Raw genomic sequence first — 24815 nt, forward strand, 5'->3', positions numbered from 1 at the left:
CGGATGATTTACGGACATAATGTAAGTCAATGGCATTGCGGATGTCAGCGGAATACCATCCGCTGACATCCGATTTTCTTCCTTTCAGTTCTGTTCTGTTTTTTGGAACGGAACAGAACCCTATTTTTCCTCCGTGCAAAAAACGGAAAGGAAGCAAAATCGGATGTCAGCAGTGTCATCCACTGACATCCGCAATCCCCATAGACTTACATTATGTCCGTATATCATCCGCAAACGAATGGGATGATATGCGGACATACGGACCGGATGACACAAATGTCATCCGCTCCGTGGAAAAAAAAAAAAAAAGCACCGGAGCGGATCGCAATGCGGTCCGCTCCGTGTGAAAGAGCCCTTACGTGTTTAAAGTAAATTGAGAAAACCGACTATAATATAATAACTGAATTACTGCACACTTCAGCTTAAAATCATTTCATTTAAAAGTCCTTAAAAGTCCATAAACTCAAATGGGCAATAACTTGAAGCACACACGTACATATATCCACACACATATAAACACACACACACATATATACATACATACACATACAGTACACACACATACATACATACATACATACATACATATACATATATAGATGCACACACATACAGTACACACATACAATACATACACACACACACAGTACACACATATACAGTACATACATACACACACAGTACACACACATACAGTACACACACACACACACAGTACACACACATACATACATACATAAATACATGCACACACATACATATATAGATGCACACACATACAGTACACACATACAGTACACCAACATACAGTACACACATACAGTACATACATACATACATACACATAAATACATGCACACACATAAATATATAGATGCACACACATACACACACACACAGTACATACATACACACACACACACACATACAGTACACACATACACATACATACACACACATACAGTACACATACATACACACACACATACAGTACACATACATACACACACACACATACAGTACACATACATACACACACACACATACAGTACACATACAGTACACATACATACACACACATACAGTACACATACATACACACACACATACAGTACACATACATACACACACACACATACAGTACACATACATACACACACACACATACAGTACACATACAGTACACATACATACACACACACATACAGTACACATACATACACACACACACATACAGTACACATACAGTACACATACATACACACACATACAGTACACATACATACACACACACATACAGTACACATACATACACACACACACATACAGTACACATACATACACACACACACATACAGTACACATACAGTACACATACATACACACACACATACAGTACACATACATACACACACACACATACAGTACACATACAGTACACATACATACACACACATACATACACACACACATACAGTACACATACATATACACACAGTACACATACATACAGTACACATACAGTACACATACATACACACACACATACAGTACACATACAGTACACATACATACACACACACATACAGTACACATACATACACACACAGTACACATACATACACACACACATACAGTACACATACAGTACACATACATACACACACAGTACACATACATACAGTACACATGTACACATACATACATACATACATATACATATATAGATGCACACACATACAGTACACACATACAATACATACACACACACACATACATACATGCACGCACATACACACACACATACAGTACACATACATACACACACACACATACAGTACACATACATATACACACACATACAGTACACATACATATACACACACATACAGTACACATACATACACACACACACATACAGTACACATACATATACACACACATACAGTACACATACATATACACACACATACAGTACACATACATACACACACACACATACAGTACACATACATATACACACACATACAGTACACATACATACACACACAGTACCAGGGGCGGACGTACAGGGGTCGCAGGGGTCGCCATGGCGACCGGGCCCCATGCTGCAGGGGGCCTCAGAGGGCCCCCTGTATGTATAGAGATGAGGAGCGGCAAGCGCAGCTGAGACCGGAGCTCCCGATAAATCGGCACTGAAGGAGCTGGTCTCATATAGGAAACTGAAAGCAGAGAGTGTGTTGTGCTCTCTGCCTCCCCCTACAGTGCAATACCCGGTCGGCAGGAAGTTACAGGAAGGTACAGACCTCTCTCTAACGTTTTTTAAAAAGGCTTTCTGTATGTATGTATGTGTGTGTGTACATGTGTACTGTATGTATGTGTACTGTGTGTGTATGTATGTGTACTGTATGTGTGTGTGTGTATGTATGTGTACTGTATGTGTGTGTACTGTGTGTGTATGTATGTGTACTGTATGTGTGTGTGTGTATGTATGTGTACTGTATGTGTGTGTGTGTATGTATGTGTACTGTATGTGTGTGTGTGTATGTATGTGTACTGTATGTGTACTGTATGTATGTATGTATGTATGTGCGTGCATGTATGTATGTGTGTGTGTGTATGTATTGTATGTGTGTACTGTATGTGTGTGCATCTATATATGTATATGTATGTATGTATGTATGTATGTATGTGTACATGTGTACTGTATGTATGTGTACTGTGTGTGTATGTATGTGTACTGTATGTGTGTGTGTGTGTATGTGTACTGTATGTGTACTGTATGTGTGTGTGTATGTATGTGTACTGTATGTGTGTGTATGTATGTGTATGTGTGTACTGTATGTGTGTGTGTGTGTGTGTATGTATGTACTGTGTGTGTATGTATGTGTGTGCATCTATATATTTATGTGTGTGCATGTATTTATGTGTATGTATGTATGTACTGTATGTGTGTACTGTATGTTGGTGTACTGTATGTGTGTACTGTATGTTGGTGTACTGTATGTGTGTACTGTATGTGTGTGCATCTATATATGTATGTGTGTGCATGTATTTATGTATGTATGTATGTGTGTGTACTGTGTGTGTGTGTGTGTACTGTATGTGTGTGTACTGTGTGTGTATGTATGTACTGTATATGTGTGTACTGTGTGTGTGTGTATGTATTGTATGTGTGTACTGTATGTGTGTGCATCTATATATGTATATGTATGTATGTATGTATGTATGTATGTGTGTGTACTGTATGTGTATGTATGTATATATGTGTGTGTGTGTTTATATGTGTGTGGATATATGTACGTGTGTGCTTCAAGTTATTGCCCATTTGAGTTTATGGACTTTTAAGGACTTTTAAATGAAATGATTTTAAGCTGAAGTGTGCAGTAATTCAGTTATTATATTATAGTCGGTTTTCTCAATTTACTTTAAACACGTAAGGGCTCTTTCACACGGAGCGGACCGCATTGCGATCCGCTCCGGTGCTTTTTTTTTTTTTTTCCACGGAGCGGATGACATTTGTGTCATCCGGTCCGTATGTCCGCATATCATCCCATTCGTTTGCGGATGATATACGGACATAATGTAAGTCTATGGGGATTGCGGATGTCAGTGGATGACACCGCTGACATCCGATTTTGCTTCCTTTCCGTTTTTTGCACGGAGGAAAAATAGGGTTCTGTTCCGTTCCAAAAAACAGAACAGAACTGAAAGGAAGAAAATCGGATGTCAGCGGATGGTATTCCTCTGACATCCGCAATGCCATTGACTTACATTATGTCCGTAAATCATCCGCAAAAAAATAGGATGAGTTGCGGACATACGGAACGCCCGTGTGAAAGGGCCCTTCAGGTGGCTAGGAGGTACCACCATTCCTGCGCTACTGAAATTTTTATATTTTGTATTGTGTGATCTAATTCATATTACAACATTTATACATGATTTCATTACCTATAATAACTTCTATATAAGTAGCAGCATTGTGTTATATGTGTCCTATACTCCTGAGTGCATAGGGTCACTCTGTAATTGTTTTCCTTTTATGGGTGAATTTGGAAGTGTTTCTTTAGTCCACCAGCACTATTACTGTTCCCATTCCCCCCTCCGCCCCACCGCCACCGCCACTGATCTCACACCCCCTCACCACCATTGCCGCCACTGATCCCACACCCCCTCACCACCATTGCCACCACTGATCCCACCCCCCCTCACCACCATTGCCGCCACGGATCCCACCCCCCTCACAACCATTGCCGCCACGGATCCCACCCCCCACCCACAACCATTGCCGCCACTGATCCCACTCCCCCTCACCACCATTGCTGCCACTGATACCACCCCCACCACCATTGCCGCCTTTGAAACCAGAAACAAATGTTTTACTTTGTTATACATTGGAAAAAAAAAAAGTGTCAAAAATATGCTTTTTCGGGGGGTGGGGGGGGGGGGGCCCTTCATGATTTCTTGCACCGGGGCCCTGAGAAATCTAGTTACGCCTCTGCACAGTACACACACATACAGTACACATACATACACACACACACATACAGTACACATACATACACACACAGTACACATACATACAGTACACATGTACACACACACATACATACATACAGAAAGCCTTTTTAAAAAACGTTAGAGAGAGGTCTGTACCTTCCTGTAACTTCCTGCCGACCGGGTATTGCACTGTAGGGGGAGGCAGAGAGCACAACACACTCTCTGCTTTCAGTTTCCTATATGAGACCAGCTCCTTCAGTGCCGATTTATCGGGAGCTCCGGTCTCAGCTGCGCTTGCCGCTCCTCATCTCTATACATACAGGGGGCCCTCTGAGGCCCCCTGCAGCATGGGGCCCGGTCGCCATGGCGACCCCTGCGACCCCTGTACGTCCGCCCCTGGTAGTGGATGTATTTGGATGGCTCCTTTATGTTAGTGGTTTGGATGGAGGGATCTATGAGACATTGTTTTAGTGGGATTCGGTAGGTATTTTTTATGGTGTGAGTAGACGTATGTTGGGTTGTGTTGAGGTCAGGTCTTCCTTTACAAGGATGAGAATTGTGCTATAGCTGGTAATTATTAAGACTTCCTGATAAAGCTACCCATCACAAGAATATACAAATAGCTATATATTATATTATTGAATTTGCAGTTATGTTGCTGGTTGGTGTCTGTTACAGCCCCGGTCTCCTCCCTTTGTGGTCCAGTGCTTTGATGCCATCTCTCGCCTCCTTTGACTAGGAGAAATGTTGGGTCGTCTTCACCAGTGATGGCTTTCTGGTGGTGTATTAATTATATAAAATATCTGCTTGCTGTTGAAAGTTGGGGTTAAAAAAAAAACAACAAATAAAAATTCCCAGCTCGCTTACCAGCCAGCCTTCAACAAACCAAATTGGCCCTTTCTAACAGTTCACATTAAAAACAAGGGGTTTATTTTGCACACATTTGCAAATACAGTAAAAGCGAAAGCTGCAATGGCCACGTCACGGCATCCCAATGTACTCCAGTCCTAACTCCATAACTTTGAGAGTCTCCTGAGTTGGAGAACATACAGTGCCTTGCGAAAGTATTCGGCCCCCTTGAACTTTGAAACCTTTTGCCACATTTCAGACATAAAGATATAAAACTGTAATTTTTTGTGAAGAATCAACAACAAGTGGGACACAATCATGAAGTGGAACGAAATTTATTGGATATTTCAAACTTTGTTAACAAATAAAAAACTGGAAAAATTGGGCGTGCAAAATTATTCAGCCCCTTTACTTTCAGTGCAGCAAACTCTCTCCAGAAGTTCAGTGAGGATCTCTGAATGATCCAATGTTGACCTAAATGACTAATGATGATAAATAGAATCCACCTGTGTGTAATCAAGTCTCCGTATAAATGCACCTGCACTGTGATAGTCTCAGAGGTCCGTTTAAAGCGCAGAGAGCATCATGAAGAACAAGGAACACACCAGGCAGGTCCGAGGTACTGTTGTGGAGAAATTTAAAGCCGGATTTGGATACAAAAAGATTTCCCAAGCTTTAAACATCCCAAGGAGCACTGTGCAAGCGATAATATTGAAATGGAAGGAGTATCAGACCACTGCAAATCTACGAAGACCTGGCCGTCCCTCTAAACTTTCAGCTCATACAAGGAGAAGACTGATCAGAGATGCAGCCAAGAGGCCCATGATCACTCTGGATGAACTGCAGAGATCTACAGCTGAGGTGGGAAACTCTGTCCATAGGACAACAATCAGTCGTATACTGCACAAATCTGGCCTTTATGGAAGAGTGGCAAGAAGAAAGCCATTTCTTAAAGATATCCATAAAAAGTGTTGTTTAAAGTTTGCCACAAGCCACCTGGGAGACACCAAACATGTGGAAGAAGGTGCTTTGGTCAGATGAAACCAAAATCAAACTTTTTGGCAACAATGCAAAACGTTATGTTTGGCGTAAAAGCAACACAGCTCATCACCCTGAACACACCATCCCCCACTGTCATACATGGTGGTGGCAGCTTCATGGTTTGGGCCTGATTTTCTTCAGCAGGGACAGGGAAGATGGTTAAAATTGATGGGAAGATGGATGGAGCCAAATACAGGACCATTCTGGAAGAAAACCTGACGGAGTCTGCAAAAGACCTGAGACTGGGACGGAGATTTATCTTCCAAAAAGACAATGATCCAAAACATAAAGCAAAATTTACAATGAAATGGTTCACAAATAAACATATCCAGGTGTTAGAATGGCCAAGTCAAAGTCCAGACCTGAATCCAATCGAGAATCTGTGGAAAGAACTGAAAACTGCTGTTCACAAACGCTCTCCATCCAACCTCACTGAGCTCAAGCTGTTTTGCAAGGAGAAAGGGGCAAAAATTTCAGTCTCTCAATGTGCAAAACTGATAGAGACATACCCCAAGCGACTTACAGCTGTAATCGCAGCAAAAGGTGGCGCTACAAAGTATTAACTTAAGGGGGCTGAATAATTTTGCACGCCCAATTTTTCAGTTTTTTATTTGTTAAAAAAAATTTGAAATATCCAATAAATTTCGTTCCACTTTATGATTGTGTCCCACTTGTTGTTGATTCTTCACAAAAAATTACAGTTTTAAATCTTTATGTTTGAAGCCTGAAATGTGGCAAAAGGTCGCAAAGTTCAAGGGGGCCGAATACTTTTGCAAGGCACTGTATATATTATTGTATAGAGTAAGGGTAGGTATGCCTGGGGGGAGCCCACCCTTCCATAAAGTTATAGGGACACACTGGACATCCAGCAATAACACAATGACAGCAAAGATATCCACTGCGTCCTCTCACCAATAATACAAACAAATGGCAACCACCAACCGATATCTGGCATTTGCAGCAAGGAACACAAGGAAGGGCAACACACATGTCAAAAAAACAAACAAAATTTCCCATCTCACTTACCAGCCAGCCTGCAACAAACCTAATTGTCCTGTCTAACAGTTCACCTTAAAAACAAGGGTTTAGTTTGCACACATTTGTAAATATATGCGTAATCTGCAGAGGCCACATCATGGCACCCTAGCGTACTGCAGTCCTAACTCTATAATTTTTAGAGTATCCCAAGTTGGAGCACATACAATATATAATAATAAATAGATTTAGGGCAGGTATGGGTGGAGGGAGCCCATCCACCTTTAAAGGTAAAGGGATGCACTGGACACCCAGCAATAGCACAATGGCAGTGAAAGTATCCAGTGCATCTCCTCACCAATGGTTGAGGGGAAAGTTGTGAAATTAAAGTTTTAATAAGCCATTTGGATAAACATTAGGGTAAAAACTGTCATTTGGTTCTATATGTGAAATATAACCATGTTTTTTTACTGTTGAATTAAAGTAGAACTATAGGCAAAACATTTTTCTTAATTTTGGATAGAGCAAGAGAGGGTTATAACCCCTGTCAGAATTTTTTTTTCACTTTCTGTGTCCCATTGTGGATATTTCCCTTCACTTCCTGTCCCATAGCCAAACAGGAAGTGAGAGGAAAACCCTGCAAATTAAGGGAATCCCTTGTGGACCCCCAGGTCATCAGTGTCCCCATTGGAAGGTTCCCCGTCTATTGCTTTTCTGGGGACAGCCCAAAATTTGGGATTTTCTTTTACTTTCACTTTCAATGATAATGGTAAACAGGACAAATAGAGAGATGAATCGCCCTAATGGGGGCACAGACAGCAATAAAAACTGATGGGTGTTCTAATCCCTCTCCACTCCACCCAAAACTAAAACAAATGTTTTGTCTTTAGTTATACCTCTAGATATTTCTGCATTTGGTCCCTAAGGAAACAGCAGTCTAAGTTGTGAAATGCGTCACATTTGGAACATAAGAAATGCGCAGAAAAATCATTACACTGACTATATATAAGTCTTTTAAGCACAGAATGTTGCACCATTTTTTATGGGAAATTGCGGAAGCATACCAATACAACTGATTTTGATCAGTTGTATTTTGATTTTGATTTTATTAAAAGATTGTGATCAAGAAGATTTGTACTTTTATTGTGCTATTCTTGCCTCTGGTATGGAAGCTTTAAAGTCCCTTATAGGTGGAATTGGTTGGTTCCTTATTGTGTTTTGGATAGTTGATTTAGGATGTGGCACTATACGATTTTCCCCAAGATTTGGTTGGCTATTTTTTTTTTCTTTGGTAGTTTGAGTTAATTTGAGGTTGAATAGTAATAATTTATAAATAATAAATAAATATAAATAATTAAATGGTGTCCTGATGCTGTCATTTTCTGGCCAATGTAAAATTGTCCAATCGCTGCACAGGTTCTATCAAATGCTCAATGAGATTTAGGAAACTGCAAATTTTAGATAAGTAGAAAAAATGGCCAGCACCAGGACATTTTTAGTAAGCAAGACAAGGTTGAAATGTAGTAGACACACAGGACATAGGCAGATGTATACCTGAAGGAATTAGGAGACTACAGATGATAGAGCTCTGTAAACTGGCCAGTGACAGGACAGGTTTAATCATGGAGAATAGGACTAACTGGTATATGCCTTACTTTTATCTTACTCTGGTGAAGGTAAGTCATATTATTCCTTACGAATTGTATGATTTTTTTTTTTTTCTCTTTTATTGGTTGAACTGGATGGACTTGTGTCTTTTTTCAACCTGACTAACTATGTAACTATGCAAATGTTTTAGGTGCATCCATTTTGTGTGCTTAGTTTTTTTTTTTTTTTTTGCGTTTTGTTTCACGTAATGCAGTGGTGTTCTGCAAACAATAGACAACTCCAAGAAAAGATGATTAGCAACAAGTGAATGCTGTGCTTTAAACAACCCAAACCAAAGAGAAATGAAAGCCTTAAAATATCACCCAAAGCAAAAACCAGCAGCAAAAGAAGTAAATCAACCAGAAATTAGATTCAAGAAAAGGGGCTGAAATGGATTTTAATACCCAAAGAGGTTGCAATCAGAAGTGCAGTTTCCTAGATGACCCTAATCTCTTTCTGTGAAGTTTCTCAGCTTTCCCTATCTTCTCCTACAGCAGCTTTCAATACACTGACACTATAGGCTGCTTTGTGCTTCCTTTTATAAACAAGGGACCGTTTTTTCCTAAAGCCCCATTATTGGCCCTTCTAAGCTTGAAGGCCATAATTCAAATGTCATGCAGGCAATATGGTTCGAAAAAATTTTTAGAGAATTTTCATGAAAAGTTTATAACTACTTACAAGAACAGACAACCCCCTCTAATATTATTAAAGGGGAGCTAAACCCACCGATTAAAAGTCTCCAAAATCAGATTGATTCAAGGCATGTCTCTGGTGATAACTGTCACACTTGTCCATTGTGGTTATATCAGATCTAAAGGCCCGTACACACGTACCGATCGTCGGCATACAAACGTCGGTGGACGAAGGATCTGCCGATTGTACGCGTGTTAGTATGGTGCCTCCGACAGATGTCTGCGCACAATCCGCGGACAAAAGTCTTTCGTGCAAACATGAAAATATTTGTATGCCGACACCAGAACGGACGATTGTTCGCCTGTCAGTACACAATTCGGCCGACAGACCGCAGATTTGCAAGACTGGGCATGCTCAGAAAATAGAAAACACAGGGAAAGTTAACCATTACATGACATCACTTCTGCAGTCGGCGGACAAAATTCTTGTGCTGTCCTTGTGCTGTCTTTGCACTTTTCAGCAGACACCGACATCCCGGGGAGAAAAGAGGAACATTTGTAAGCCGACCATCGGTACGTGTGTACGGGGCTTAAACCAAACTTGCAATCCCTCATATGTCTGCTGTCATAGATGATCATAGATGACAAAATATATCGCACTGGCAGATCCAGAAAGAAGAGGCTGGTAAAAAAAGCAATCAGAATAGATTGTAAACCAATAAATACACAAATCTTTGCCACACTAAACCAATGATACAATATATCATTGTGGAAGTAATAACAAAATTAACCTAAATTAATTCATGTGATAAGTCCCAAAATAATTCCAACATGGTTAAAAGAAAATCTGACATATCGAAATCAAATGAAAAAAAAAATGTCCCGATTTTATTCAGGATGGTGAAGAGTTTAGGTGTATAGTGAAAATTCCAATCTAGATTGTGTACTAACGTCATAAGACAAAGTGGACCAGAAAAAGTGGACCCTTTAGTTACAAAGAGTCAAATAGGCTGTATCAACTAATGTGTCATCTGTGACGGGAACCTTTCTCATCTTCTCATTATCAGAGGTCACTGCAGTCTCCCAAGCAACCACATAGGGTACTCCAGCATAGAAAAGAACAAATGGGGGGGGGGACCTGCATAGTGTAAAACTGTATTAACTGTATACAAATGTACAGTATTAAATGAAAAGAAGCTAGCCACTCACAAGATAAATAAAAAAATATAATCAGAGCAACACTAAAAATTCCCCAGAAGATATTAATCTAGTTATATACGCCACAATTCCAACTGCCCATATATCTTCAAAGCAAAAATATAAAAGTTCAAATTTTATAAGAAACAAAAAACTTGTAAAAACTCCAACTCTATGAAGAAAGGCTATAAAGCAATGTTAACCATTCCTGTATAAATAAGGAAAAAAGATGACCAGCCTCTTGGGAATAAAAAAGTGTCTGCCAGACACTAGGATGCTGTACAAACAGATAAAACACTGCTCCGGTTGTAAGGATAGAAACCGTCAGCATGTGTGTGGTATTGCGGTGTATTCCTTTGGCGTCTTAGGCCCCGCCCTACTAGTTTCGTCACTCAACGTCTTCTCGGAGCAGCAGGAAGCCGAAGGACACCGCATCACTTAGATAGAGGAGAGCCACTGTTCTCCTCCTTAAAATCTGCATACATAAATATTCTGATTTAACATATAAACCTTTCAAGATAACACTTATGACCAAGATATAATTAACATATAAATCTTTCAAGATAACAATTATACATATTGTGACCAAGATTTAGTGTATCAGTATAAGAGAAACATTGTATCCACATAATAAGACTGTTGCTTATCTAAACATATCCGACAATAGAGACACGCCGTGTATTGGACCAAATATAAATCTAAATGTACAAATAAAAGAGATCAGTGTGTTATTGCGGAGACACTCTGTAAAATATCTAGTTTTTGGGCCTCTAAACCGGGTTGACCCGCTAATACCAACACACCGTGATCTAAAACATCAATTTAAAAACACAATTTTTTAAATTTCAAAACACAGTGTCCTGGTTCAGGCATACATGGTGATGTCACGAGCGTAAGCTCAGCCCTATGTGTTTCATCACAATTGACGTCATCTAGGACATGGATGTCATGCTCATCACCACACTCTAATAAAAATCCACACAGGAGGGGAAAACACTGATGCCAATTCAGGCCTTAACTAAGCCTCAATATAGTTTACAAAATGGCCCTGAAGCATACGAAATGAATAGCCAAACCTCCTTTTGATTTTCAAAAATGGCCAAGAAATATCCAAGGCAGCCAACCAGGTCCCACTTTGATTTAAATGGAATGGTCATAAATATATAGCAAAAATAGACCCAGAAAAAAGACCTAATTTAAGGGAAGTATATCCGCTCACGTCAGCGTTCCTCAATAAATTAATTCTGTATTTAAAAATAAAAATAATAATGTCCCCTCTTGAGTGGAATTTTAACATTGTCATCTTTTGAGTGGAATTTTAACATAACATTGGCATAGAGACAAAGAGGAGAAAGAATATAAAAACAAAAGCTTAAAATGCAACAAAAGCTTAAAACGCATGAATATAAAAACAAAAGCTTAAAAAGCATAAATAAAAACAATGAGTAAAAAACATCTCCAGATTCAACAGAAGTATCAAATATAAACAATACATTGGCAAAATAAATCTATTTACAATAATGCAAAAAAAAATATATAAATAAAAATCCTAAAAACAAATCCAATGTGTAACTGGGTGATGGTAAAAATCTGTCACCCATAACCTGTTATCTGTACGCTATAGATGATTATATGAGAAATTACACTTTTTTCCATTTGATTTCCACATATCAGATTTTGTTTTCACCATATTGGACTTATTTTGGGACTTATCACATAAGTTAATTTTGGTTAATTTTTTTATTATTTTCACGAAGATACAGTATATGGTATAATTCTTTAGGGCGGCAAAAATTTGTGTCATAGATGATCACATGTGCAGCACCATGATAAATGGAGATCCAAATGCAGATTAAGATGGCACCTTCCTTGGATGTAAAGGACAGGAGGGCTTAATTCCATTTTAGAAGAACAGTAAAGGTAGGTTTACCCAATCAGTGTTTAGGATAAGGAGTTCAGTATTGGTGAGATGAGTCTCCTTTATACATTTGATCAGCCTTAAGGTCCTATTCATACGTGTCTATTTTCATGCAGCAATATGCATGGATGTTGCTGCATGGGGACCCATGTCAATTTGAAATCTTATTATTTCCTATGTGGCTGGTTCCCATCTATCATGTACCTGGCAAAGACTGGAATGTTGTAAAAACCTTTTTTGCACCTCCTGCCCAACATTCCTGAAGGGGGAGACGGAGAATGTGAGGACAGGGAGTGGCACAAGTGCCAGAGTAGCTGGCAAGTGATGTCCACACTTTAAGTGGATAGAGCTAAAAGTTGCAATCCTCAGGACAGGAAGCTGAAGCAGCTTGGTACCAGAGCAGTAGATGGAAGCCAGGCCGGAAAGCAGGTGGCAGTAAGCAACAGCCGGGGAACAAGGGACCGAATCGACAGGCAGAGACAAGTCCAGTATACAGGCCAAGGTCAGAGAAACATTAAGAGCAAGGTTGAGGCAAGGAGCAGAGGCGAAGTCCAGGGAGTATCCGGTTCATACACAGCTAGTCAAATACAATGTCTCAGGGCATACAGAATAAGCTGGAGACCCCTTAAAAACTTTTCCCAGTGATTTAAAAATTCTGCTGGGCAACAAGTGTGCATGCCAAATGGTATGTTGTACACATGGGAAGCCAACACAGTACATCTGGTATTGCTCTTTCACCAAGACCTATGAGCAGAAGTGCAATGAGCACAAGCATAATAAGAATAAAAGAATAAGTCAGCGCTGGTGTCCTGAGAATTTGGTTTACTATACAACATTTATGTGTGAAAGGGAATCTATATGAAGCCATTCACACCTCCTATGTGTGCATTACCACGTACCCTGCAATGTACCCGCAACAGTGTAACTGTGGACTAAGACTTTTCAGATGAGTGACAACTTACCTCCATTTCACTGGGTAGGGCCAACCGTTATTCCATGAAATTATCCAACCAAATGCCCCAACAATTCATCTTCTAAGACCCCGCCCACTGATTATTCATTGGAATGTGTCTACATTTGCCTATCACTGGAAGAATATTTAATCTCTCTTTCTCTCACCAGTGTACAATACTGTAAAGGGACATTATCGTGCTGTGATGATCTTTGCTCCGCTATCACCACAAACCAAACCCTGACCGATCTAGATATAATATTGGATGGTGTTGAGAAGATGTCAGACTCAGAGAAGAAACGTTCCTGTGATGTCCTCCAACATGCGGGTTTCGCTGTGTATATAATGTAAGAACTATTATATTGGAGGTAACACGCATACTAGGTCTTAGACTGTGAATAGTAAAATGGAGACAACATTGGATGGTGATGAGATGATGGAAGTGGAATGTTGTTGGGAGGTCTTCTGACACCTGGGCTGCACTGTAATGAAAATGGAAGGATGGGGTGACAAACATTCTGCACAATTTCTGTAGGACTCATGGGGAAAATCAAATCCTACACTATTTACATCTTATTTAGGTCCTACAATCTTCACAAGGTTTTATCTTTAGAGTAAAGTAAAAAAAAAATCTCCCCTATTTCCCCCTATCTATCCAATGTGTCAGTATAACTCAGCCAATCAGATGCGTGTTCTTAGCCTGTACACATTACAGCCCAGCACACCAGGCATACAGTCTGCTATTCCAATGGTTGGATGGAGCATAGGAGACTGACGTACATTGCATGGCTGCAGATTTGTTCATTACACATTGCACACATTTCCAGGAAGACATAAATGTATAAAAGTTTTCCACATTTCTTACAGAGCATGGTATGAGAGCCCCCCCCCCCTTTTTTTCTATCATCTCAGTGACATTTCCTCATCTAACACTCTCATTTTATTCTTCTGTGAAGGGATAGATTCTGGTATTCTATTATATACGAAAGAAGATTAAAAAATGGTCTGTGGGAACTTGTCTCCTCCTCCTCTGAAGGTAAAACACTGATCCTGATATGAAGAGAATGTCCAGAATGGAATTATATCAGATTAACCTATTCATGACATGGATTATTCATCATTTTCCTTTTCTTCACTTTCAGGTGATGAGTTTTTGTTCTTACGGATGGGTTTGTTACGTTATTCTGGAATGATCTGTTGGTGAGCATTGATCTGTTCCTCCTCTGATTCCTCCATTTTATATTGTATTGTTAATCCTTAATGTATTCATTACTACAAAATAAAAATGGGATTTTTGGATCTTCACACCAAAACTGACACTACTGATAAGACCAGCACACTGGGAAATTCCTGTTCATGACATGAAGATTCCTCCTACACAAGTATAAGCCACTAAACACATAGGGCCAAATTCATTGTACCTCCAATGCTGATTTTGTTCTATTTTACCTCCATTTTGACTATTTTTAGGTGCAAATGCAATTCACTATAACACCATCAGAAACGTTAAGAGCAGTGTCAAATTCATTAAGATCAACTAATGTCAGGACTGGACTTAAAAACAGTCCAGCTAAAAGGTGGACTAATTTTTTCAAAATCACAAAATATGGCAGGAAAAAAATAAAAAATGTGTGGGAAAGATGTGTTATATGATTTTGAGCTAAACTGCTTTTAAACTACCGTATTTATTGGCGTATAACACGCACTTTTTCCTCCTAAAAATGGAGGAAAAAGCAGCAGTGCGTGTTATACGCCGATATAAAAAAAAAATGTCCAGGAAGCATTTCTGAGAGCAGAAGGGGCGGGCCAGGCCGAGGAGAAGGAAGGACGAACTGTCATAAGAGCAGAAGGGGGCGGGCTGGGCCAAGGAGAAGGGAGAACGAGCGAGCGCAGTCATCGGAAGTCCTGCCTATGACAGACGTCACACATCTCGGCAGAGGAGGCGGGACTTCCGATGACTGCGCTCGCTCGTTCTTCCTTCTCCTCGGCCTGGCCCGCCCCCTTCTACTCTTATGACAGACAGCTAGTCCTTCCTTCTCCTCGGCCCGGCCCGCCCCTTCTGCTCTCGGCGCTCCTTCCCGGCCTTTTAAAAAACAAATATGGTCAGTTCCAATGGCGCTTGCGAGGCTGCATATTTGAACATTGCGCTTGCGAGGCTACATGGACACTGCTGGTGGGATGCATTATGGACACTGCTGGTGGGATGCATTATGGACACTGCTGGTGGGCTGCATTATAGACACTGCTGGTGGGCTGCATTATAGACACTGCTGGTGGGCTGCATTATGGACACTGCTGGTGGGCTGCATTATGGACACTGCTGGTGGGCTGCATTATGGACACTGCTGGTGGGCTGCATTATGGACACTGCTGGTGGGCTGCATTATGGACACTGCTGGTGGGCTGCATTATGGACACTGCTGGTGGGCTGCATACATGGACACTGCTGATGAGGATGCATTTATGGGCACTGGTGAGATAGCCTTTTGATTTAAAAAAAAAAATGTTCTGAGTTCAAAGCTGTTTATTTTAAATTTAAGCTTTTTTCCTGAAATTTCTCTCCAAATATTGGGGTGCGTGTTATACGCCGATAAATACGGTATGTGAAAAAGTTAAGTAGAAAAAAAGATATTAATAAAAGTGTAAAATGCAAAAATAGCTCCAGAGTCAATTTCTGGCAGATAGCCCATGTGAGCATGCTCCAAACCAAAAATTATGCTGAAAATAACGTTTTTGAAAACGTTAGTGGGAGTTTTATTGAATTTGCGGCAAATACTGCCGCAAATTTGCGGTAAAACAGCGCTATTCCGGCGCTAATAAAAATTTTTTTTTGCACATATCTATGTATGTCTATATATATATATATATATATATGAGAATCACAAAAAAATATATCTATATCTATACATAAATATATATATTTGTGTGTGTGTATATATATATGTATATAAACACACACACACACACACACACATATATATATATATATATATATATATATATATATAGATGCCCAAAAATAATTATATGTATATATATATATATGTATGTTTTATTTATTGATTTGCCTATGTTTATATATATATATGAAAAGGAACACTAATACGGCTCCTCCCCGAGAATTAAACATTGTATATGTGTGAAATTAATATATTTTTGGGTTGGTTAGATATAGAAAGTAACAATAATATATCGTTTTTTGCATATGCATATATATATATATATATATATATATATATATATATATATATATATGCAAAAAACAATATATTATCGTCAACAAAATATTATACTCAACAAATTTTTAAAAATAATCCTGCATGCTGGAAATTATATATAGGCGTTTAAAATATTTATTTCTGTGAAAAATGAGTATTTTAAATATAAATTGAAAGGCTAAGAAACTATCAGTGGCATATATTATGAAATAAATGTAACAAAGTTATTATGTTTGTGTAAATTGCGTTTTGCAAAAATGTTGCAAATATGTATTGAGCTTGAGCTTGATTAAATAAACTGACCAAAATATCCAAGTGGTTAGCACAGCTGCCATGCAACAATGTATTTGGGTGTTCAAGTCCCTGAACTACCTACAACTGTCTGTTGTTATATATGACAAGCAACACCCCAAAAATAAAACATTGTATATGTGTGAAATTAATATATTTGTTGAGTGGGGAGCCATATTAGTGTTGCTTCCTATATAGAGCCACATTACACTCTGAAAAATAGCAGTGTTTGAGCTTGCAAATCTGAGAATTTGCAAATTGATTGAACATATGCAGTGGAACCCCAGAACTCCGAATTCAACAACCCCCCAAAAAAAAGATATATAGATATATAAAAAAAAAAAAAAATACTACATCAAGTCAACACACATAAGAAATGCTTTCAATAATCTCAGAATGAGCACAAAGTGGCTTTTTCATTTAGACTAATGGGCCATACACACTATAAGATTTTCTGAAGACTTTTTCCTTTAGATTTACCAAAACCATATAATATGAGGTCAAACCTAAACACTTTCAATTTGTATGCAATCTGGCAGGCCCTTGCACTACATAGAAAAGGTAAATCTGAAGGAAAAAGTCTTCAGAAAATCTTATAGTGTGTATGGACCTTTAGGCTGGCCATGCATGATCCAATTTTCTTACAATATTCTGTCCAATTTTCTTGAAATTTACCTTCAAGTATGTAGTACAAAGGCCTGCCTAATTGGATACAAATGAAAGTGTTGTTTGGCTTTGACCTCACATTATGTGGTTTGTGGTTAATCTATCAGAAAATTGTACAACAAAAATTGAACATGTATGGCTAGCCTAAGGCTGGCCATACATGATACAATTTTCTTACAATTTTCTGTCCAATTTTCTTGAAATTTACCTTCATGTATGCAGTACGAAGGCCTGCCTAATTAGATACAAGTGAATGTGTTGTTTAGCTTTGACCTCATATTATGTGGTTTGTGGTAGATCTAACAGAAAATTGTACAACAAAAGTTGAACATGTATGGCCAGCCTAAAGGGCCATACACACTATAAGATTTTCTGAAGACTTTTTCCTTCAGATTTACCTTTTCTATGTAGTGCAAGGGTCTGCCAGATTGCATACAAATTGAAAGTGTTTAGGTTTGACCTCATATTATATTGTTTTGGTAAATCTATAGGAAAAAGTCTTATGAAAATCTTATAGTGTGTATGGCCCATTAGGCTGGCCATACATGTTCATCTTTTGTTGTACAATTTTCTGGTAGATCTACCACAAACCACATAATGTGAGGTCAAAGCTAAAAAACACATTCACTTGTATCTAATTAGGCAGGCCTTCGTACTACATACTTGAAGGTAAATTTCAAGAAAATTGTAAGAAAATTGTAAGAAAATTTGATCATGTATGGGCAGCCTTAGTCTAAATGAAAAAGCCACTTTGTGCTCATGCTGAGATCATTGAAAGCATTTCTCATGTGTGTTGACTTGTAAGAAAATTGGATCATGGATGGCCAGCCAAACACTCATTTGTTAGTGAACTGGTGATTTTGGTTTAGGAACCAACAGACCCAATTAATTACTTTGCTGGGCGTTTCCTATACTGGGTGGGTGTAGTTTAACCAAGGTTATATAATGGGATTTATAAGAGCAGCTCATTTGGCCTGTGGCAGGGCCACATGTCTTATGTCCGAATTTGCTTTTGGGTGTGGGGGGGGTTTGCTGGCATGCCTAAGGACCCATATTGCAGTAAGTGTATTTTGTTGGATGAATACTTTTCATGCTCTAACTGTTTGGTATAGTTTTTGCAAAGTGTGTCTTTATGTACTCTATACATGTTTTTTTTTTATTTTCATGCCTCTGTGTAGCTGTATGTTCTACTGATTTGATGGTATTTAAATGAAAAGACAGGCTCATGCAAACAATTAACATAAAAGTATGTTGGGTATGTTTTATGCTTAATACTAAGGTGTCTACAACTTATTTTGCTTGACTTTTGGATATTGTAAGCTCTATCTATCCATCATATGTTGTATCCTTGCACTGTAATTTGAATAAAAATTACTTGATTTGGGGGTTTTGGGGGGGGGGGGTGGGCGCATTTCACATGCCTGCTTGAGTGATTACTGATGTTTTATACATGTTCAATAAAGCTTATTCATTTGTACACAGCTCCTGTTTTTTTGTTTTCTTTTCTTCATATTTGTCTGGATGTACCGTAATTCAGATATCTTTTGTGTCTGTTGAATGTAATCCATTTCTTGTATTTTTTGTGTGTGCAATGGCAGTACAGTATGAACATGGGTAGGGTTTCTCCCTTTACTCCAGCGAAGTGTGTATGGGGGGATGGGGGGGAGGTGTGTGTGTGTGTGTGTGTGTGTGTGTGTGTGTGTGTGTGTGGGGGGGGGGGGGAGGAGTGTGTGCGGGGAGTGTGTGTGGTGGGGGGTGTGTGTGTGTGTGTGTGTGTGTGTGTGGGGGGGAGGTGTGTGTGTGTGTGTGTGTGTGTGTGTGTGTGTGTGTGTGTGTGGGGCTAAATTGTTAGAAATAATTAAAGTGTGTATGTATATACAGAATTTAGCTAAAAATATATATAAATTAAGGAATAATACATAATTTCCATTCAGCCTCTGTGGATGAATGTAACCAAAACATTTAATAAAAAAATCACTAAAAATGATTACTAAATAAAAGATTGCTACAGCGCTCACTCGCCTTTTTTAGTTGGCCTAGGTCAGTGATGATGAACCTTGGCAACACAGGTGTTTTGTAATATTTCCCATGATGCTCACCTACACTGCAGAGTACATAAGCATTATGGGAAATGTAGGGCAAAAACATCTTGGGGGGGGGAGTTAAGGGTTACCATCACTGGCCTAGGTAAAACATTTCCAATACATTTTAGTTGTCTGTGTGCGCCATTTTTAAAATAAAGCAAAATCTCTTTACAATAAATTGCAAATGGCACATTGGCGTTCGCCCTGGACCAGAAATGACACCAAATTGGCTTGCACACATTCCAGCAAGTGGTCACAATCAACTGGCTAATCATGGTGATGGCCACTTTCAGCTGTGAAGAAATGGCATTCATATGCAAAGTAAGTGTGTGTGTGTATTGATTACCAGTGCAGACCCTTGGGGGATTTACATAGTTAGTGAGGTTGAAAAAAGACATCAGTCCATTCAGTTCAACCTATGGGATGACACTAGAGCCACCAGGGATGCCCACCCATGCCACCATTGATGCCAATCAGTGCTCAGGGAACCTGTTAGTGCCTTCCTCATCAGTGCTGCCCACCAGTGCCAATCATTGCCACCTATCAATGCCCATCAGTGCTGCATATTAGTGTCTCATCAGTGCCTGCCAGCACAGCCTCATCAATGTTCGTCAGTGCAACAAAAAACATATTGATTTACCAAATTTTATTACATAAACAAAAACACATTTTTTTAGGGGTCAAACATTTAGGTCATCTTTTTGCCAATAAAAAAAAAAACCTTGCAGTGATCAAATACCACAAAAAGAAAGCACTATTTTTTTATGAAAATAGTGTCATACATTTGTGTTAGGTACAGGGTTGCATGACCGCGCAATTGTCATTCAAAATGCAACAGTATAAAAAGCTGAAAATTGGCCTGGGCAGGAGGGGGTTAGCTCAATGGTTTAGTGGTTAGTGTTCCTGGCTATAAACACTGAGAGCATGAGTTCAAATCCCAAGTGTGCCATCACCTTCTTAAATTTTAGACAGCTGTAAATAAATACTGAAACTTGGCAAATGCATAATTGCACCCTGCACATATGCATGTTTGTTTCTTGAATATACATGGCCATTGACATGCAATTTTAGGTGATGTAGCCAATGTATTACTATGTGGCCAAAAAAAAAAATGACACACAACTGTGAGCACACAGGGTGTTATCATGGGTGGGCCTTGATCTCATGACCTAGCAATCTTTGGCTATGAGCTTAGCCCACTACACCAAAGTGCTGAATATAATCAGATCTGCCTGAAAGTTTCAGATGAATAAAGAATGAAGATTGCTAATTAGATAGCTGTGTAGTCTGCTATTAGTAAATCTAAAGGTTAAAACACATAAGATACATAACTATACTTTCAAATTAAAATAAACCATAATAGATGACATTGCTGTGTAATAGTGATTCAGAATAGACAAATTTCCTTTTATGAAAAACACAAAGGGCATTTGGTTAACTCCAAACTCAAATTCAGCCTAAGTTAACTCCAACTCCAAATTCACTAAAGCACCTAGTTGAAGGTTTAACTCCAGCCACTTACCTAATTAGGATGCAATGAGTTTAGGCTGGAGTTATTTCTGGAGAAGTGAGCACTAGTAGATGTTTTAAAAGGGGTCCTTAAAGCAAAAAACAAAAACAACAACTGTGTGAGGTCAACCAGGAAATAAATACCAAACTGTTAATCCGAGCATGCAGCCTGCCTGGTCAGGAAAGGGTGAGCGTGCGATGGTAATAGGCAGTTATATATTTCTCTCCCCCCTTGGTGGGAGTGGAGATGACCCATCTATAATGGCACTTTTCCACTGCAAGTACCGGCTCGGCTCTACTCGGCCCTGCTTGGCCCAGTTTGCTTTTCCACTGCTGGTACCACATGGTATAGTGTCAGAACGGTTCGGTACGGTACGGTATAGGTTTGCTTTTCCACTAAAGTAGTACTAAGTTAAGTGGGTGGGATAACAACGGGGTGGGTGGGATTCTCTGACCAATCAGTGGCTAGTAGTGACTGCATGCAAAGGATTGTGGGATATGGTACCAGTTTGGTACCTGTTGGAACCACAATCAAATAGGTACTGTTTTTTCAGAGCCGTACCGTAATGTTCGGTTCCATGCAGTGGAAAAGCAAACCTATACCGTACCGAACCGTTCCGACCCTATACCATGCGGTACCAGCAGTGGAAAAGCACAAAAGCGTGCCGAACCGGTACGGTTCCATGCAGTGGAAAATCGCCATAAGAATATACATTACATACACACAGCACAAGGCCGTGTTAACACTACCAGATGTTTCTCTGGGCTGCGTTCCTCTGAGCTCCACAAGGTGGTGATCTCACTTCTACTCAGACAGGAAGTCTCTATGGAAGACAGGAAGTGATGTCAGGTACACACAGGAAGTTCCGGGTGAGAGGTGAGTTGGGAGGAAGTAGAGAAGAAACGTTGCTGGAAGAGGCAGCAGAGGAGGTAATAAGATCTTATTTTCTATTTACACCCAGTAACCCCCCCCCCCCCGTCATGTCCGTCCTCTTCCTCCATAGTCACTGTGACGTCTTTTATCTCCAGCAGATGAGGGCACACACATATATAGTGTGGAAACCTAGATTAACCCCTTCAGGGGCAGAACATTTCCCCACTTATGGGGTCGGAAAATTCTCTTCATTCTGGAGATTTTTCACCTTTCCCACCAATCACCTTCTCACCTTAGTAGTCTCTTGTAATGAGATTCGGATTCGGTTCTCCTGAAATTCACAATTTCACACCCTTCCTCTGAAGATACAAATATCCCCATGCCTCACTACATTAACCATGTGCCTGCCCCTCCTGTAGGCCCAGGATCGGCATGGTGGATGGAGTGGAGGGTGATCAGTTCTCAGATCTCCTCTCCAGAAAATGAATCCAGAAGAGACAAACATTTCATCACTTCCAGGTTCAGTGCCATCATTCCCTGGTCACTGTGGTCAGTGAAGAAGCTGGTTGATCCTGATCTGTACTTCCATCAGCTTCACTGGGGTCCATAGGTGACGTTGGAGGTCTAATAGACCCCTAATGTCTCCTTAAAGAGGACCTGTCATTTATATTACGCTGTCGCAAAGGGGGGTATTGGCCGCACAGTAGAGTGAGAGCAATTATTCTTTTTTTTTTTTTTTTTTTTAATTTATATCTTTATTAGGTTTTTTCAATATTAATACATATATTCCATACAATTACATAACATCATCCAACACAACTAGCTTCTACAATAATTTCAAAAACATACCAATATGTCATGTCACTCAGCTGTATTTCCTCAGCTCCCATCAATTCACCAAACAAATCATAACTCAATATAAACAAACCCCGGGGACAATAAAAAAGGGAAGAGGGAAAAAAAAAAACCCGGGGGGGAGGGGAGAATCTCCCTTGATACCTCCTAGAAGGGGAAGGAACGCTCGATCTCCACAATAAGGCACCCCTATACCTTTCCTTAGCCTTTTATAATTGTCTCCTAACCTATAATATATAGTTACACCTCGACCCAACCATTTCTACTTCCTCTCCATGACGCCCTCTGCCTAATTCATCTCCAGATACTGAACCCAGGGCCTCCATCTACTCCTCACCTGTTCCTCCGTATTTCCCAGCACGGCTGAAAGCTCTTGCATTTTAAAAATCTCATTGACTTTCGCAGTCCAAACCTCGATTCTTGGTGTCACCTCCTGTTTCCAAAAAAAGGGTATGCATGCTTTTGCCGCGTTGAGTAATCGCAGGACCAGGGATTTCCTATAACTCCTCGCTGAGCTCCTTGTCAAATGTAACAAGGCACACGCAGGGTCATTTTGTATCTCCACGCTAGTCATTTGTTTAATGGCTACTGCTACCTTTTCCCAGAAAGGGCGAACCGCTTTGCATTCCCAGAATATATGCAGCATATTTCCTTTTTCCACTCTACATCGCCAACATTTGTCCGATATCGTTTCATCTATTTTATGCAATACTGCTGGAACTCTATACCATCTAGTCAATATTTTGTATCCTGTTTCTTGAATTTTGCTGTCCATTGAGGATTTATGGACCAGTCCTAAGATTTTATTGACTTGTTCTCTGGTCCATGACACATTTAATTCCTGTTCCCATTTTTGTATAAACCGCAGATGCTGTTCTTCTATTTCTTCTGTTAATTGTGCATAAAATACCGAGATCAAATGGCCAGTATTTTCACCTGTTCTGCACATATTTTCAAAATACGTCAACTCTCGTGGTACATACCCCTTTTGCTGCACTGCCTTAAGGAAATGGTGTATTTGATAGGCACTAAAATAATCTAGTGGACCATCTATTGCCTCCCTGATCTCCTCGCTAGAGGGTATAGGGCCATTTTTCCAAATCTCATAGATACGTGATCTACCCTCCTGCTCCAGCTTCCTTACTCTGCCATTTACACATCCTGGAGGAAAGTCTGGGTTTCCTACTAGTGATATCATTGGTGACGGATCTGGAGCTATCCTCCAATGCCTCTGGATTCTTCTTGTCTCTTTTAGTGTTGCGCCCACTGTCGGATGTTTATAAATCTCATTTTTTGCTTCATACACTGACCAGGGAGCTGGAGGGGACATCTCCACATTCACCCATCATTTAGACATTCTACTACAGTGCCAATCTGTCACCCTACCTAGATGTATAGCTCTGTAATATTTTAGAATATCTGGCACCCCAATGCCCCCTCTAGCTTTAGGGAGAAACATTGTCTGCATCCTGATTAGGGGGGCCTTATTTGCCCATATGTAGGAAGGGAATAGACCCTTTATTGTTTGGAAAAAATGCTAATGGAACCTCAATCGGTATTGCTTTCATAATATACAAGATTCGGGGTAGCACATTCATCTTGAGTAC

The 24815-nt window shown here is 39.7% G+C and overlaps 2 protein-coding genes across 2 annotated transcripts in view; one reads left to right on the forward strand and one right to left on the reverse strand.

Moving 5' to 3' along the window:
• Positions 1-15120, forward strand: part of LOC309550697 (NACHT, LRR and PYD domains-containing protein 3-like) — a 220724-nt gene extending 205604 nt beyond the window's left edge. The window contains exons 7-9 of the mRNA XM_082251031.1: positions 13882-14058; positions 14668-14747; positions 14854-15120. Coding sequence (XP_082107157.1) covers positions 13882-14058; positions 14668-14747; positions 14854-14915 — 319 coding nt within the window. The 3' untranslated portion in view covers positions 14916-15120. The remainder of the gene's footprint in view (positions 1-13881; positions 14059-14667; positions 14748-14853) is intronic.
• Positions 1-24815, reverse strand: part of LOC309550260 (uncharacterized protein) — a gene marked incomplete at both ends in the record, with an annotated part of 1652360 nt that overhangs the window by 606254 nt on the left and 1021291 nt on the right. The window lies entirely within an intron of this gene.

Source organism: Pelophylax lessonae, assembly GCF_965119305.1.
Source record: "Pelophylax lessonae genome assembly, chromosome: 3".
NCBI lineage: Eukaryota > Metazoa > Chordata > Amphibia > Anura > Ranidae > Pelophylax > Pelophylax lessonae.